Genomic DNA, 16466 nt, shown 5'->3' on the forward strand with positions numbered 1-16466 from the left:
ATGTAATGGATAACCCACAAAGACTTACTGTACAGCACAGGGAACTGTATTCAGGATCTTGCAATAACCTATAATGGAACAGAATATGAAAAAGAATATGCATGTATATGTATAGCTGAATCACGTTGCTGTTCACCTGAAACTAACATAACATTGTAAATCAACCATCAGTGAGATTTATTTTTTGCATTGATACTGACAATTGCCTTATGAGGTAGATGGAATGCATATTGTTATTATTTTATAGATGAGGAAACTAAAGTTCAGTAAATTGAAGGGACCTATTCAAGGTCATCAGAGAAGGCAATGGCACCCCACTCCAGTACTCTTGCCTGGAAAATCCCATGGACAGAGGAGCCTGGTGGGCTGCAGTCCATGGGGTCGCGCAGAGTCGGACACGACTAAGCAACTTCACTTTCACTTTTCACTTTCATGCATTGGAGAAGGAAATGGCAACCCAATCCAGTGTTCTTGCCTGGAGAATCCCAGGGATGGGGGAACCTGGTGGGCTGCTCTCCATGGGGTCACATAGAGTCGGACAGGACTGAAGCGACTTAGCAGCAGCATTCAAGGTCATACAATTAGGGAAGGGAGATTAGTAACCAGATCTTCCAAATCAACATAGCCTCTCTCCATGTCTTTTATATATTGGTAGTCAGTCCTACCTATTTGCTTTATTTTATTCTTTGTGTTATAGTCTAAACATTATACTTGAGAGGAAAAGTAAATATATTCCAAAAAGCAAATAGAGTATTAAGAGATTCTTTTTAACGTGAGAGTTTTTCAATAAAAAAGATGTGTCATCCCAGGGTCTCAATGTTACTGACTCTAAAAGAACTGGGAAGAATTTAGGATTATTGGGTCTAATTAGAGCACAGCACATTAATAATGATGGGAGTTTTTATGGTTTAAGAATTTCAAAAATATTTAACAATTCTTACTAATGGCCTGGTGCCAGAGTCACTGATGTTAGATTTACACAGTGTCTTTGTTTTTTTCGATTCATTTAAAAAACATTCATTGAGTGCCTAGCATGGTCCAGGCACTATGACTGTATGCTGAAGCTACAGAAATGAATGAGCATGTTCAATGAAAAAAAAAAAGTAAGAAAATAAATGAATTAAATTGAAACAAGTTTAATATGTAAGCAGGATATTATAAGAGTCCAGGAGTTATTTTCTGTTCTACCATAAGAGGTAGTCTATGGTCCTTTGTAGATACTAATGAGCTTGGCAAAGGAGAAATTTATAAAGAGTAGTTACTCTGAGCCTACCGGCAGGCAGTTTTATTTATGAAAAGAGAAGTAATAGATGAGAGATGCTTGCTTTTCCCTGAGAAGCCAACACAGTACAGTTAAACACACTGATCTATTATTACAGTGATCAAAATATCATCTCAAATAATAGGTTACCTGATCCGGTCAGAACCCCTGCCCTTTGCTTCTCCTTCTGACCAACCTCTACTTATTCTTTAAAGTTCTGAACTAACTTTGAGGACAACTTCCCAGGCCTTCCTCTCTAAACCACTCAGCCACCCCTCCGAACCAAGGTGAAGTTAACACTTGTACAAATGGAATCATATATAATATGTATATTCTTATTACATAACATATAAAGGCAGAAAGAGAAGACAGCAACAGAGGATATGTTGGATATGGAGGATATATCCAAATGGCTGGATGGCATCACTGGTGCAATGGACAGGAACTTGGGCAAACTTTGGGGAGATGGTGAGGGACAGGGAGGCCTGGTATGCTGCAGTCCATGGGGTCACAAAGGGCCACCCATGACTTGGTGATTGAAAAACAACAGCATATATTACATAATATATGTCATTTATAACATACAATAATATATCATTCTTTCCACAATATGTGTTTCTTCAGTAGGCTGTGACTTCCTTAGGAACATGAACTATTGATATTTGCACTCACGGGACCTACCACAGGATCTAACACAGGCTCAGAGGCAATGTAGCAGCTCCAGGGGGTGGCATATAGTGGTGAGGAGGGATAGGATTTAGCTTTATCCTCACCTCCTCCTCTCTGGTTTCTATTAACCTTCCCTTCTTCACTCCAAATAAGTGTACAGTGCACTTAAAACCAGTATGTGTGCTATATCGGTGTGGAATCAAGGCAAGGTCCCTAGTTCCCACTTCCAACAGGATGCTTAGAGAGGTCTTCTTTTGCATATCACTCAAATTCAATTAATATCTCTTAAATACTTTTAAGGAAGGGGCAGTATGAGAAGCAGGAAAGAATTTGAATGGCTATGGTTTATTTTAATCAGATTTATTGAACTGTAATTTACATAGAGTAAAATTTTCCTCCTTCATATATAAAGTCTGATAAATTTTGACAAATGTATAATCATATAATCCACCCCATCATCATGATAAAGGATATTTCTACCTGCCTCAAAAATTCTCTTTGGGGAGTTCCCTGGTTGCTTAGTGGTTAGGATTTTGTGCTTTCACTGCCATGGCCTGGGTTTAGTCCCTGGTGGGGGAACTGAGGTCCTACAAACCGCCTGATGGGGACGAAAAAAAAAAAAAAATCTCTTCAAACTACCAGAATTTTAATGAACTCTCTAGAAGAACCACAACAAGCTATACGTGCTGGAGTTTAAACAATATATACTCCTTGCATCTCGGACAACTTAACATATCTCTCTAAAATAAAGCATGTATTTTTCTTCAGTTATAATACCATCATGTGGTCATGCTACATTTTCTTTTGGAAATCTCAAGGCATTTAGCTAACAAGATTTCATTGTTATTCCCCACCAACCCTGGCCCAGCTCTAAAGATGTATATTCCCATTCAATGAAATCAGTGCATCTCTTTTCCAGTTAACCTTGCCACGGACCGTCTTATAAATATGTTAACAACGTTAGGCATATCGCTTTTAATGAGCTGGCCATTCATTTTATCAAGCAGACATTGTGCCTTTCCCTCATTTATTAACTATATTCCTTTGTGGTGACATTGAAAAGGCTCTACATCCTGGGGACACTTGCTCCATTTGGATATAATAGATACACAGAATGACGCAGCAAACAAGTGAATGACTAAGTTAATAAATGAGTGATGAACGAGTGAGTGACTGCCTCTATTTCATGGACGAGGCACCTTCTGAGAGGCACCGTGAGGTCAGTTGACTGGCAGAAAGCCACACACTGATGTCGTAGCAGTGCCCAATTGGATGCTAAGATTGTTTTCTTTGCTTTCTCCATTTAGCTATCAACTTTGTTAAAAAATCCCCATAAAATATCGACAGGAAAAAGTAAACATGGAAAAATTGGCCACACACAAACCACATGGCTCTTCAAAATGAATTGAATGTGCAAAGAATAACATGAGTAAAAAATGAGGAAGGGTAGATTTTCACTTGATGGGAAAAAAAAAAAAACTCTTTCCCCTCTTATTCATTTTGAGTCCTCCCTTCTGTTAAATGGATTCAGTGACACTTTTTGGTAATGCCCTTTGTATTTTTTGCATAAGCCACTTTGGATATATGCCCATTGTGTGCTTTTTAAAACAGATTCCTCTAGTGGAAAACACACACATACACACACTAATGTTCACAGTTGCCTATTATCTCATGACAAGTAGGAAGAGGACACTAGCAAGGTTCTACATAATGAGAGATCATCCATCGTTACACTTTATTTTTCTCCACATTTGGACAGATCGGGAATAAATTTGATTAAATTTCCATTGAGAACCGTCCCCTCCCCGCCCCCAGGAATATGTATCAACAGAATTTCAATGAGTACAAAATTAAAACATTCTGCATGTTATAAGAAAGTCTGATTTAAAGGATCCTAACAAAAAGAAAAGGGGGTGGGGGGAGCTATTAAAGTAAACCTCCCGAAGGGAGCCAACAGCTTTTCAGTGCATCCTGCGCTGATGCCTACCCTCCATCCGCGCTGCTCAGATATTCATGAATCGCTGCGTCTTCCAGCACTGCTTTCCCTCTCCCTCTGCTTTTCTGGCGCGGCTCTCCCGCCCCCCTCCCCCCTCCCTTTCCTCTGGCTTCTGCTCTTTCTTACTCCTTCTCTCAGCTGCTTAACTACAGCTCCCGCTGGAACTTGCACAATCAAAAACAGCTCTCCTCTCCGGCAGCCTCCACAAGCGCATCACCTGGAGCAGAGCGACTTTCCCAGTGCACACGCCGCAGAGCCGCCAGGTAGCTGGGGGCGCGCAGGGGGTGCCCTTCTCCTGCTGGGCAGCAGCCAGAGCCTCTCCTCGGAATCCGGGGCATCCTGGGGTCCTGCTGCGGTGATGCCTGCCTTTCGGAGCCGTGATGGAAAGAGAAGAGCCACTGTCGGTGGAAACTGAGAGCGGGGAGCGGTTGCTGCAGTAGCCGGTGCTGCAGAATGTGTGAGTGAAAACCTGAGCCGCGCTGGATTCTCCATCCCGCTCCGTCTTCGTCAACTATTCCAGGAGGCAAGTCGGGAACCAGATGCATTGACCAGGTGGGGGCCAGCCTGGATCTGTTAACCGTGAACTCCCCACTGTGGAAAATGGTAAACAAAGACATGAATGGATTCCCAGTCAAGAAATGCTCAGCCTTCCAATTTTTTAAGAAGCGGGTAAGGACAGGTTTTGTTTGCTTCTTTTGTTTTCTGCTCTTGTCTGAAATGCCTTTGATTGCTTGCCGGAGGGAAGCCCGAGTTTCGGTGGCAAAGCCCGGAATGGAAGTCGTGTGTGTCTGGTGGCAGGGGTCCAGCTGGGAAATAGACCTGACTTGATGCAGATTTGAGGGTGGGGGCACCTAGGCAGAGTTGCTTTGGGAAGAGGGGGTTGGGCTGAGATGCCCTAAGGATGGTTTAGAGCCGGGAAAGGGAATTTCCCAACCAAAGCCACAAGATTACAAGCAGTTTCAAAGAGAATTGGCCTGGGTACAGTTATTGGCTAGTTGATTTGGTTGGGGACTAATTCCGTGGTGCGCTCTCGCTCTCTCTTATCTTTGAAGGCTTCAACTTTTCCCACACCTTTCATTCACTCAGTCTCAAGTGCAGCTTTATCATCTTCCTGCCTCAGAGGCAGCAGCTTCTAGCTTCCCAGATCCATCCAGCCAATAACTTGCTGAGTCTCTATAGTAAAAATAGCAAAGGACGAGAATGACCTTTCAGAGAACTGATGGAGTCCAGCATTTTAAATCCTCTATTTCAAGTTGCCTCAATTTTACTTGGTACAACCGTCTTTCTTTTCATGGGCAGTGTGAATTCAAGTGATAATATGGGGTTATGCTGCAGTATACTTTTATTTCTTAAATTCTTGTTCTTGTATTCAGGACGTTAATGTTCACTGCTTGTAAATGAGCAAAGAAAAGGGAGGGGGTTTTCCTTGTGTTTCACAATAAACTCAGTTCATTGTAATGGTCCCACTGGTGGTCTGCGTAAATCTGCAAATTTACACATAAGTGGGAGGTAAGAAATGAATGATTGTTAAGCAACTGATGACTGACATTCCTCCAGCCCCCAGCTGCCCTGGTCTATTTGATACCCTAGGGCAATTCCATCAAAATGATTCTCTTCATTCATTCTCGGTTCCTTCATTCAGGTCTTTCAAGTGCTGCTCCGGAAACACTGCCCTTCACTTAAACCACCAAAACACAGTGAACTGGGCTGGACTACGTCCTGCACCAAGCGGGCAAGCTGGGAAGGCAGGGCTGGGAACAGCATGTCAGTCCAGGCCAGAGGGCTAACACAGTTTCCCACACACCTGTGACTGAATTCCCATCACTAGAGCAAAACCTTCCCTAAAGTCCATGGGTCAAAACATATTCATTAAAACCAAAGCAAAACCCACATTGTCCTGGCTTCTGCTCCAGAGGCCTCGGCAGCTGGCAAGGAGGACTCCCGCTGGAGGAAACTCAAGTTGAACTGGAGCAAGGCGATGCTACTTCTCAAGAGTCCACCACGTTTCTTCATTTTCCCTGTAGCCAAGATATTTCTTTCCAAGGAAAGGGCACTTTGTAAAAAACAATTTCCAACACAGTAACCAAATGTTTTGATAATAAATAAACAATGCCAGAGCTCATAACTCAGTAGTTAAAACTCTTTACTCTCATTTAATTAATTAATTTGGTGGTACTGAGGGGACAGTGATGGTGATTTTTTTTTTTGGTTGGTTGGCCTTTGGCTTGTGTTTATTTATTTACTTTAATACTTCTCAATCAGATATATTTAATCAACTGAGTAACTGTCAGGTAGATTTTAACTTTTCTCTTATTTTCTTTGCTATCAAAATGTGCTATAATAACTGCTAATTTACTATCTAGTTTCTTTTTTGCTTAAAAGCAGAATTTAATGGTAGCCTTCAGTTGCTGCCTCTGTAGACCTTGCATTTTGCAAAGAACTAGCCAGGGTACTGATGTCTAACCTGAGTGCTTGCAGAGAGAAAGAACTTGAAACCAAGGTATGTAGGAGACCTAACAGACATGGGTTCTATCCCTCGGTCAGGAAGATCTCCTGGAGGAGAGAGCCTGGCAACCCCCTCCAGTATTCTTTCCTGGAGAATCCCATGGACAGAGGAGCTTGGTGGGCTACAGTCCACGGGGTCCCACAGAGTCAGATATGACTGAAGCAATTTAGCACGCCCACATGCATCCAGCCCAGCAGCTTCATTTGCCTTTGAACCTGGGTCTATCATTGTCTGGAGATAGTGTCAGAAACCTCCCCTCTTGTCCTTACTCTTCAAGGACAAAACAGCAGAATATGCCTTTGTGTCAAGTCATGGAGGGCCTTAAGGGATAAAGTCTTTGATTCTTGTCCATACATTTTCTTTTCTGAAAGTTCATTTCAGTTTGTACCATGACTTTGCTTTAGGTTTTGCTTTTTTATTCCTTTGTTTGTTTGGGGCCTTTAATTACACAGCTGATATGTAAATAAATGTGTAAAACATTAAGATAATACACAGGTAAATCCCTCTGCCTCTCTTATCCAGAGGTAAATGGTGGCATCTATCTTTCCCAGATCTTCTCTATGCATCTTTATGCACATTTGTATACTAGAATGCCTTTGTTCTCAGCTAAGAATAATCCATTTTTCTTATATTCTATTGTTGAAGTTCCACAGATTTCTGCATATTTTATTTTTAACCTACTTAGACAGTCTTACAAAATGAACCTTTGTCCAATGCCCACATTAAACCATGAATAGATCTTGGGGAAAAAAACCCATAGATTTTTTAGGGCTTACTAAAAACATGGAGGTTTGGACCCAAATTTTGACGACAGAAAGCTTAACTAGTGCTTCCTACACCTCTGAGACATTTCACAAGAAGCCTAAGAAGGTCGCCAAAAGGGAGGGCAGAATGATCCACCCTGTGATTCATTTAGGATGGTGTAGCACCATTTATTGAGAGCTTGCTATGTTCTAGAAGTTATGGGTCAAGTGTTTTATATGTATTAGCTCATGAAATCCTCAGAGTCATCCTGTGAAGTAAGAAAACATTAAATGTGCAAAGCATGGCTTAAGAGAGATTAAACGACCAGCCCAATATCACTTAACTAAAAAGTAGCAGAACCAAAATTTAAATTTTCTTTGACCCAAAGCCCATATTCTTAATCCACACTTTCTATTTTTGAATCACACTCCCACCCCCTTTTTTCTTCCATAACAGAATCTTTTTTCTCCCCAAGTAAAATCTTTATGCCATTATGCAATTTATAAAACCTATGAAGGGGACTAGTCCTCAGCTGGCTCTCTCGAAGCTACTTTCCAACCCTCAGTCATGACTGAGGCAGCTCTGGGGAACCCAGCCTCAAGGAACACAATCTGAAGAAAGGCAGTCCTGGCGCTAGTTCCCCCAAATCCTTTGGATTTATGCTTCCCACCGCCATGTCTTAAAAGCTCAACTAAATCAGCTTTATTTCATTTACTTGAGAATAGCTAAGCTAAACTCAGTAAGAATTCTACTTTCATTCTGTATGTGTTAATGGTAAGTTAACATTAGATGCCTATGGATTATTTTTTATTCTTAGAATCTCTGAAAAATTCATTTAAGATAAATGGGAAAATGTCCTTATCAGTTTTATTGTCACAATCTAAGAACTTTAAAAGGTATAGTGTTTGCTAAAGATAATCCATTTTCATGGATTTAAAGATTTCTTCATGGTTCAGATTCTTGAATGGACTGTAGCCTGCCAGGCTCCTCTGTCTATGGAATTTTCCAGATATGAATACTGGAATGGGTAGCCATTCCCCTCTTTAGGGGATCTTCCCAACCCAGAGATTGAACCTGGGTCTCCCACATTGCAAGCAGATACTTTACCATCTGAGCCACCAGGAAAGCCAGCATTATGACTCAGAAAACACCAAAAATGATATTATCTTCAACTTGATAATCCATTTTGAAAATTCCTTAGGTATGTAAATCAGTTTAGTTCAGTCGCTCAGTCATGTCCGACTCTTTGCGACCCCCGGACTACATCAGGCCAGGATTCTCTATCCTTCACCAACTCCCGGAACTTGCTCAAACTCATGTCCATCAAGTCGGTGATGCCATCCAACCATCTCATCCTCTGTCATCCCCTTCTCCTCCTACCTTCAATTTTTCCCAGCATCAGGGTCTTTTTAAGACTTCTAAAGACAGAATCACATTATCTTTCATAACATTTCAGAGGATAACTAGGTGGGATGGAATTTTGGGTTTGGAATATGCACCTTAGAAACTTATTGACCTGCATTGACCTGCCTATTTTAAAGATGTAGAACCAGTGCTTGTCAGGTGAATCATTTACTCAAGTAAAATGGGTCTAAGCCACTCCTCACAGGTAGGGTTTTCACTTCCAGATCAAGTGTCTTTTTTTAATTGTTATGCTCTCAAACTGGCTCAGCGCTTCAGGCCTCATTCATTCATTCTTTAAGAAATAGAGTAGGGACAAAATCCAGTTCATCTACCTAGTACTAACTGCCTCGTGACCCCCAATTTTGACAAGACACTTCTTGTTTAACTTGTTTTGACTCAGTATATCATGATTTTGTGCATTTGAACAATCTTTTGCATTGTTCTTTACTGACGACAATGTTTTATATTGACTATCACTTATGCTTACCCCGGTGGCTCAACAGTAAAAGAATTCGAGTTCAATGCCAAAGATGCAGGAGACCAGAATTTGATCCCTGGGTCAGGAAGATCCTCTAGAGTAGGAAATGGTAACCCACTCAGGTATTCTTGTTTGAAAAAGCCCATGGAAAGAGGAGCCTGGCAGGTTACAGTTCACGGGGTCACAAAGAATCAGACACGACTGAGAGACTGACCACCACCACACTTACACAGCCCTAATATTGCTGATCACTGCTCTCAAAGGCTGAAGTATATTACACATTTAACTTAATTTCTCAAACATGAAAAGTCTGTGGGAGATACTATTGTTATCCCAATATGGCAGATGAAGAAGTGTCATGGGCCGAAGTAGAGGGAGTAATCCTACATCATACAGCTAGTTTGTGGGAGAGTCAGGGGTTGGATCAAAGCATTTGGCTGCAAAGTCTGTATCCTTCACCACTGCACATCCTATCTGTGATGTTAAACAATCCAGTGTGGTCAAAGGAGACTTGAAGAGGTCTGATGGCCCTAGCTTCCTCCTTTTTCTAAAAATGATGGGGAATAAAGCAAAGGGTTTCAGGCTAGTTATGATGTTCCCTCTAGCAGAACAGAGAAACAAGATCAACCTCCTCTGAAGTGGTTATTCTCCACCACCGTTTCAAAAACTTCATCCCTTAATATTTTACTTCCCTTGACTGTTCTATTTGTTGCTGTTCGGTCACTAAGCCGTGTCTGACTCTTTTTAACTCCAAGGACTGCAGCATGTCAGGTTTCCCTGTCCTTCAACTCCTGAAAGCAGCTGAATTGGAATGATAATAAAAGTCCTTTTCTTATGGGGAGCTCTTTACGTCTTCTCAGGGGGCTAACGTTTATTGAATGTTTCCTGAGGGTCAAGCCTCGCTAGTATAACACTTTACTGGTATAATGGTCACAATCACCCCATTATGCCTGTTTCACAGCCAAAGAAATTGAGTCAGAGAAGCTGAGTAAGCGGTTCAAGGTCATGGTGCTAGAAAGAGGTATCCCCAAAATCCAAACTCAGGCAGTCAGCTTTAGCACCACCGGTATTTCCATTCGCACCACTGCAGGAAATGACAGTGGGGCAATGGCCTCTGTAGGGACGGCTTTTCCCACTGAAATCTGTAAATTCCATCCAGAGAGGATCATGTCACAGCTGTGGTGAATGGCGTCTCCCCCCGGACTCCTAGAATGACTTCCCACTGGAAGGCAGTAGGAATCAGAAGTCTGTCTTGGATTTCTCCAAGATACATTTAATACTTCCTGAAACCACAGTGGAGATTTCAATGGGTTCTACTGCACTGTCTTCAGAAGTAGCGGAAGTCTGAGCTATTTGAGTCACCCCTGTGTGCACTCGAGGGCACAGGACACAACTGCAGTCACCCTATGCTGTAAAGGTAGGGCCCGCCTGGAGTTCCTCCAGGGCAGGAAGGCCCTTAGGGCTGGAGAACCCATTATCTTGTTCTCTGTATCCCCGCCTGTGTGTGCGTGTTAGTTGCTCAGTCGTGTCTGACTCTTCATGACCCAATGGACTGTAGGCCGCCAGGCTCCTCGGTCCATGGACTTCTCCAGGCAAGAATAACGGAGTGGATAGCCATTCCCTTCTACCGGGATCTTCCCAACCCAGGAATCAAATCTGGGTCTCCTGCATTGCAGGCAGATTCTTTGCCATCTGAGCCACTTCTATATTCCTTACTAGTCAAACCATATTTGTTAAATGAATGTATGAATCAAATAAATCAATGAATCCCTGTATTAAGTGATCTCTAAGCGGTTGCCTTGTCCTCCTGTTTCTGTCTTGAGATAGATGAATGGCTTAGGAAGGTAATGCATTTTAGTCCTGTGTTTAGATGTGGATAATATATGTGAGGACTTTGAAAAATAACTTAAATCCAACTCGAAGACAAGTTGTCACTACACTTAGCAGCTGGCAGGGAACCTTGAACTCAGATCATTTAATGATCAGTGCCCACACCAGAACTTCTTTTGTGTAATGATTTTCTTGTCGGGACAAACAAGACAGACACAGTCATGATTCACTACTCTCTTTTGATTTTATATTAATATAAATCACTGACTTCAACACTATACATTATGCATTGTGTATTCTCTTACCTAGAATCCTTAAAGCATTTTCCTAATTATTATGGTTTTTCCTCATTTTTCAATGTGCTCTTAGGAGCCCCTTAGTGTGAAGAGAACTTTGAAGTCAAGAGGTCTTTCCTGCTTTGCACACTGAGTCTTAGGGGGTTTGGACTGGAGCAGGGACTGGCTAGGTTTGGTTGTGCTGGGGATGACTCTTCAGCAGCACCGTACACAGGTAAAGAGTAGCAGGTATTTGTCACTTTCGCAGTTCTCAAGAAAGCCCAGGATACTTAAGTTCTCATCTTGCCACAATGCTTAGAAAATATTGTGAAAGGAAAGTGAGTTCCTTAAAAGTTCCACTTTTTGGAGAACAAATACATATAAGCTGTTGTAAGAGACATTCTGAGTGCACCCATATCTTATGATCTGTAAATGCTTAACAAGATAAAGCAAATCTAAAATGGAGCATGGCGAATCATTGAAACACATGCCCTCATTTGGAGATTTCTGATTATAGAAGTATAAGGGGAAGAACTGATAGGAACTGAATGGACAGAAAAGCTTAATCAGTAATTTAAGTGAAGTTAAAGATAGTTTTTTTATTAAAGGAAATATCATGATGTTATCTTTTTTAAAGTGTGATATATTTTTATGCACACTACTTAATCCAAACAGTTAAGCAATACTTTTTTTCTTCCCCCTGGCCGTTCCTTGAAGCTTGTGGGACCTTAGTTACCTGACCAGGGATTGAACCCCAGGCCACAGTAGTGAAAATGCTGAGCCTTAACCATTGGACCACCAGGGAATTCTTGAAGTCAGTGTTCTTAACACTGCCAGAGAAAGAGAAGCCTCCTGACTATGTGGGATGCTGGTTCCTACCTGCTAACTAGAACCTTGGTTCCTAGCTTGGAGCATAGAATCCCCACCAATGATGGGGTAAGGATGTTTGTCCCTTGCATGGAGTTGAAGAAGGCTAAGTTCACAGGGCATACATTTTCTCAAAGGGCTTTAGGTGGAGCAGTGGCCACTACTTCTCTGAAGAGTCCCCTCCTTCAGAAGTCCAATCCTTCCCAGCAGAAGAGCAGGCTGCCCAGGTGCTTAGACTCAGTGTATCCGCCAGACCTGGGAACAAGAAGGTCACCTCCAGCCACCTCCCCAGATCCTTGGTCTAAGGCAGGTGGCCCCAGCCATGGGCCAGCTTCCTCTGGCAGCCTGCACAGTGAGCTGGCCGATTTTGAAAGCTTCTGTGTAGGAGGAAGAGGAGAAGGAGGGCGAGGAGGGCAATGGAGAGAGCCGCCAGCCGGCGGTGAGGCGCGGCCTTGGCTTCCTTCTGCAGCGGCTCCGGCATTTGCGGACAGGGTTCCTATTAGTGTTTGTTTTCTCTCTCACCCATTTCTTCGCAGCGCTCTGAAATGATTTCATAAGTACTTACAACAAAGAGAAATGAAAATCAAGGCTGTAACTAGGACGGCAGGAGAATCTTCCCCTTGGTGATGCAAGATGCCAAAATATTACTCTAATTGCTTTCCAGAGCCTGCTGTGACATTTTTCTGGGAAGAGTCCGCTGAGCTATTTTTATAGCGTGGGGGTCACCTTGGTCTCTTTTGTCCTCCTAAGTCAGGGCAGTCACCCAAAATGCCTTTGTTTGGGGGATGACTAGTCATAAGTTTCTTTTTCTTTTCTCTTCCTCTAGCGCTCCTCCTCTTTTCTCTTTTTCCTTTTCTCCCTCCAACCCTCTCTGTCTCTTTCTCTCCTGTCTCTGAAAGATAAGCTCACATCAAGGCCAGAGAGGAAAGCTTGACAGAAAATACCCCCAGACTCATGTGCCACAGGGAACAGGGAACCTGCGTTCTTCTCGCTCAGCAGCTTCAGGAATGTCTTGCCACCTCCGAGTCTGGTAGAGTGAAATCAGCCAGTTTCAAAGATCCTGACAGCGCCAAAATTTTAGTTTCTAGAAATAGCAAGGTAAAAAAAGGGCCCCCAAATAGTTAAAACATTTGAAGACTCAAATTTTTGTGGAACCAACTTTAAAATATTCCAAGAAGGAAAAAAAATTAAATCGTTCGATATGTAAAAGTACGTATTTTCAACGTTTTCTAGTCACAAATATCTTTTCTATAGATTGCTCTTTCTGAAAATTGAATATCCTTTGAAGCCTAAATCTTTCTAGAACAGTACTAATTTGAGTTATTTGTGGGGGGAAAAAAGTATAAGAAAGAAAACTCAGTATGTAGCTTCTAGAGTAGTTAAAAAAGATTCAAGTAAAGCTAAGTAACAAAACAATGGAGAGGTAATGTGAAAGTAAAGACATTAGAAATGAACTCTCTTTACAGTCTCTTAGAGCTTCTCTGAAACCTCGAATATAAACTCCCTGAGCCCAGAGATTTTGTCTGTCTTATTCAGAGCTTTGCCTGAGTGTCTGGTACATAATAGTATATATGTAGTAAACATATGTCAATAGTATATGTTTAATGGATCAATAAAAACAAAAGGGCTTGGGGAGGGCAGATGAAGTGTAATTATAATAACAATACTTGGTTAAACAGAGAGGGCATTGATAATGAGAAAGAATTTAAAGAGAATCTTAATGTCCATTTTTCACTGCTTTAAATAGTGCCAACATCACAACCCATAAAAGTGAAGAAGAACTAGAACCCAAGGCATTAATGAATGAAAATACTCTAACACAGGTAGTGAAACAATGTTTTTGTTTGGTCAGGCTTGGTAGAAACTAGATTTGAGCACAGAATTTGAAACTGGATTCTATTCTGATGATTGGGTTAGTATTTTTATGCTGCTAGATATAAACGATTTTTTAAATATCCTTGTAACAACAAGAAAAGCTGAATGAATATATTAGTGTTTTACTGAGGAAAATGTTTAACAGAATTGTAAGGCTTAAGGAGTTAAGAGATATCAAAGATATTAGTCAGTTCAGTTTAGTCGCTCAGTTGTGTCTGACTCTTTGCAACCCCATGGACTGCAGCACGCCAGGCTTCCCTGTCCATCACCAATTCCCAGAGCTTGCTCAAACTCATGTTCATCAAGTCGGTGATGCCATCCAACCATCTCATCCTCTGTCGTCCCCTTCTCCTCCTGCCTTCAATCTTTCCCAGCATCAGGGTCTTTTCCAGTGAGTCAGTTCTTCGCATCAGGTGGCCAAAGTACTGGAGTTTCAGCTTCAGCATCAGTCCTTTCAATTAATATTCATGACTGGTTTCCTTTAGGAGTGACTAGTTGGATCTCCTTGCAGTCCAAGGGACTCTCAAGAGTCTTTTCAACACCACAGATCAAAAGCATCAATTCTTCAGCACTCAGCTTTCTTTATATTCCAACTCTCACATCCATACATGACTACTGGAAAAACCATAGCTTTGACTAGATGGACCTTTGTTGGCAAAGTAATGTCTCTGCTTTTTAATATGCTGTCTAGGTTGATCATAGCTGTTTTTCCAAGGAGCAAGTGTCTTTTAATCTCATGGCTGCAGTCACCATCTGCAGTGAATTTGGAGCCCAAGAAAATAAAGTCTGTCACTGTTTCCATTGTTTCCCCGACTATTTGCCATGAAGTGATGGGACTGGATGCCATGATCTTAGTTTGCCATGATTAAAGACATCTATGGCACTTAATTCATGGAGGTAGAATATAGAATTTCTAATTCATCTCTTGGTGAGAAGTAAGAAAAGCTTCCAGAAACTATCTTTGATTTTCATGGAAATAGTTTCCATCAGTTTCTTGGGGCTTCCATAACAAACTATCACAAACTGAGTGGCTTAAGCAATAAATTTGTATTGCCTCACAGTTTCGGAAGCTAAGAGTTTCAGAGGAAGGGGTCAGCAAAGTTGCTTCCTCCTGAGGGCTGCAAGGAAAGGATGTGTTCCAGGCTCTCTTCTGTGCTTCTGGATGGCCATCTTCTCCCTGTATCTTCCCTCTATATTTATCTGTCCAAATTTTCCCTTCTTAGAAGGACATTGTGTGTGTGCTCAGTCACTCAGTCGTGTCTGACTCTTTGGAGCTCATGGACTGTAGCCTGCCAGGCTCCTCTGTCCATGAAATTCTCCAGGTAAGAACACTGGAGCGAGTTGCCATTTCCTTCCCCAGGGGACGCATCTCCTGCACTGGCAAGTGGACTCTTTACCCTATCACCCCCTGGGAAGCCCTTTATAAGGATGTTAGTAAGTTGGATTAGGGCCCACCTTATTTTAACTTGGTTACCTTTGTAAAGACTCTATCTCCAATAAGTTCACATTCTGAAGTTCTAAGGTTAGAATTTCAATATAATGATTTGGAAGCTGGACACAGTTCAACCCATGACCAAAGTTTTTCTTTATCATTGAAGTTTCAGTTATATATGAAATGGAGAACATCCCAACAGGATGGACTCTAAGGTATAATTTTTTACTTTGTCAAAATCATTTGTAAATTCTAGGAAACAAAATATTGCAGGAAATCTATCACACTGGAGAGTATCAGGTTATATACAGGGGTCTGGTACATGACAATATGTTTTTAAAAATATGGGGATGTGTTAGAAGTAGAAGTAAGTATAATTTAGAGAAAAAAATTGCTGCTAAATGTTATGTAATAAAGCTTTAGGAGCTAGATGGCTGATTAGATGTCTAATACAGAATCAAAGAACTTGCAAATAAATAATAATGATCTGTAAATGAATTTCTCCAAAGAACATCAATATAATTGCTTTCTCTTCCAATCACTTAACCTAAAAGATTAAATGTTACATAGTAAGAACCAAGACTTGGCATTTACCATATGCAAGGCCTTGCTTATCAGCTCTGCTTATCAGATATGACAAAGCAGTCATATCTAATTTATTTGTCTATTAGTCAGTTTCTACGTAAAAGGGCCCACACCTTCTCACCTTGCCACTAATAAGATGCTGAAGCCATTGCTAATAATTAGTCTTCTAGGACAAAGAAAACACATTAAATCAGTCATCTGAGAGTAACCCTTGGACCTAATCTCAATTAGATGGAATTTTTTAATCTGATATCTTGACAGCTCTTGCGTTATGTATTTTATTCTTTTCCAAAAATCAGAACAATGAAAATTTCTAGCCTTGTCTTTCTTTCTAAAGTCACTATCTTTCAAATAACAGGCTCAGAATTAGTGTTGAAACTACCCCCATTTTGTTTTTTGTATTATCATCATCAACAGCCACCATGAATTTAGCACCTATATATGTTAGGCATTATGGTATGAATGCAGATATAAAAATTATATCTTCCTTTAACAAGTACCTACTCTATAGCACAGGGAACTAAACTCAATAATTTTGTAATAA

At 41.3% G+C, this 16466-nt stretch overlaps 1 protein-coding gene across 1 annotated transcript in view; it reads left to right on the forward strand.

Annotated features, from left to right (window-relative positions):
* Positions 1-3698: 3698 nt before the first annotated feature.
* Positions 3699-16466, forward strand: part of SGK1 (serum/glucocorticoid regulated kinase 1) — a 111812-nt gene continuing 99044 nt past the window's right edge. The window contains exon 1 of the mRNA XM_070461669.1: positions 3699-4595. Within this exon, the coding sequence (XP_070317770.1) occupies positions 4527-4595 (69 nt within the window). The 5' untranslated portion in view covers positions 3699-4526. The remainder of the gene's footprint in view (positions 4596-16466) is intronic.

Source organism: Odocoileus virginianus, chromosome 34 (genome assembly GCF_023699985.2).
Source record: "Odocoileus virginianus isolate 20LAN1187 ecotype Illinois chromosome 34, Ovbor_1.2, whole genome shotgun sequence".
Lineage (NCBI taxonomy): Eukaryota > Metazoa > Chordata > Mammalia > Artiodactyla > Cervidae > Odocoileus > Odocoileus virginianus.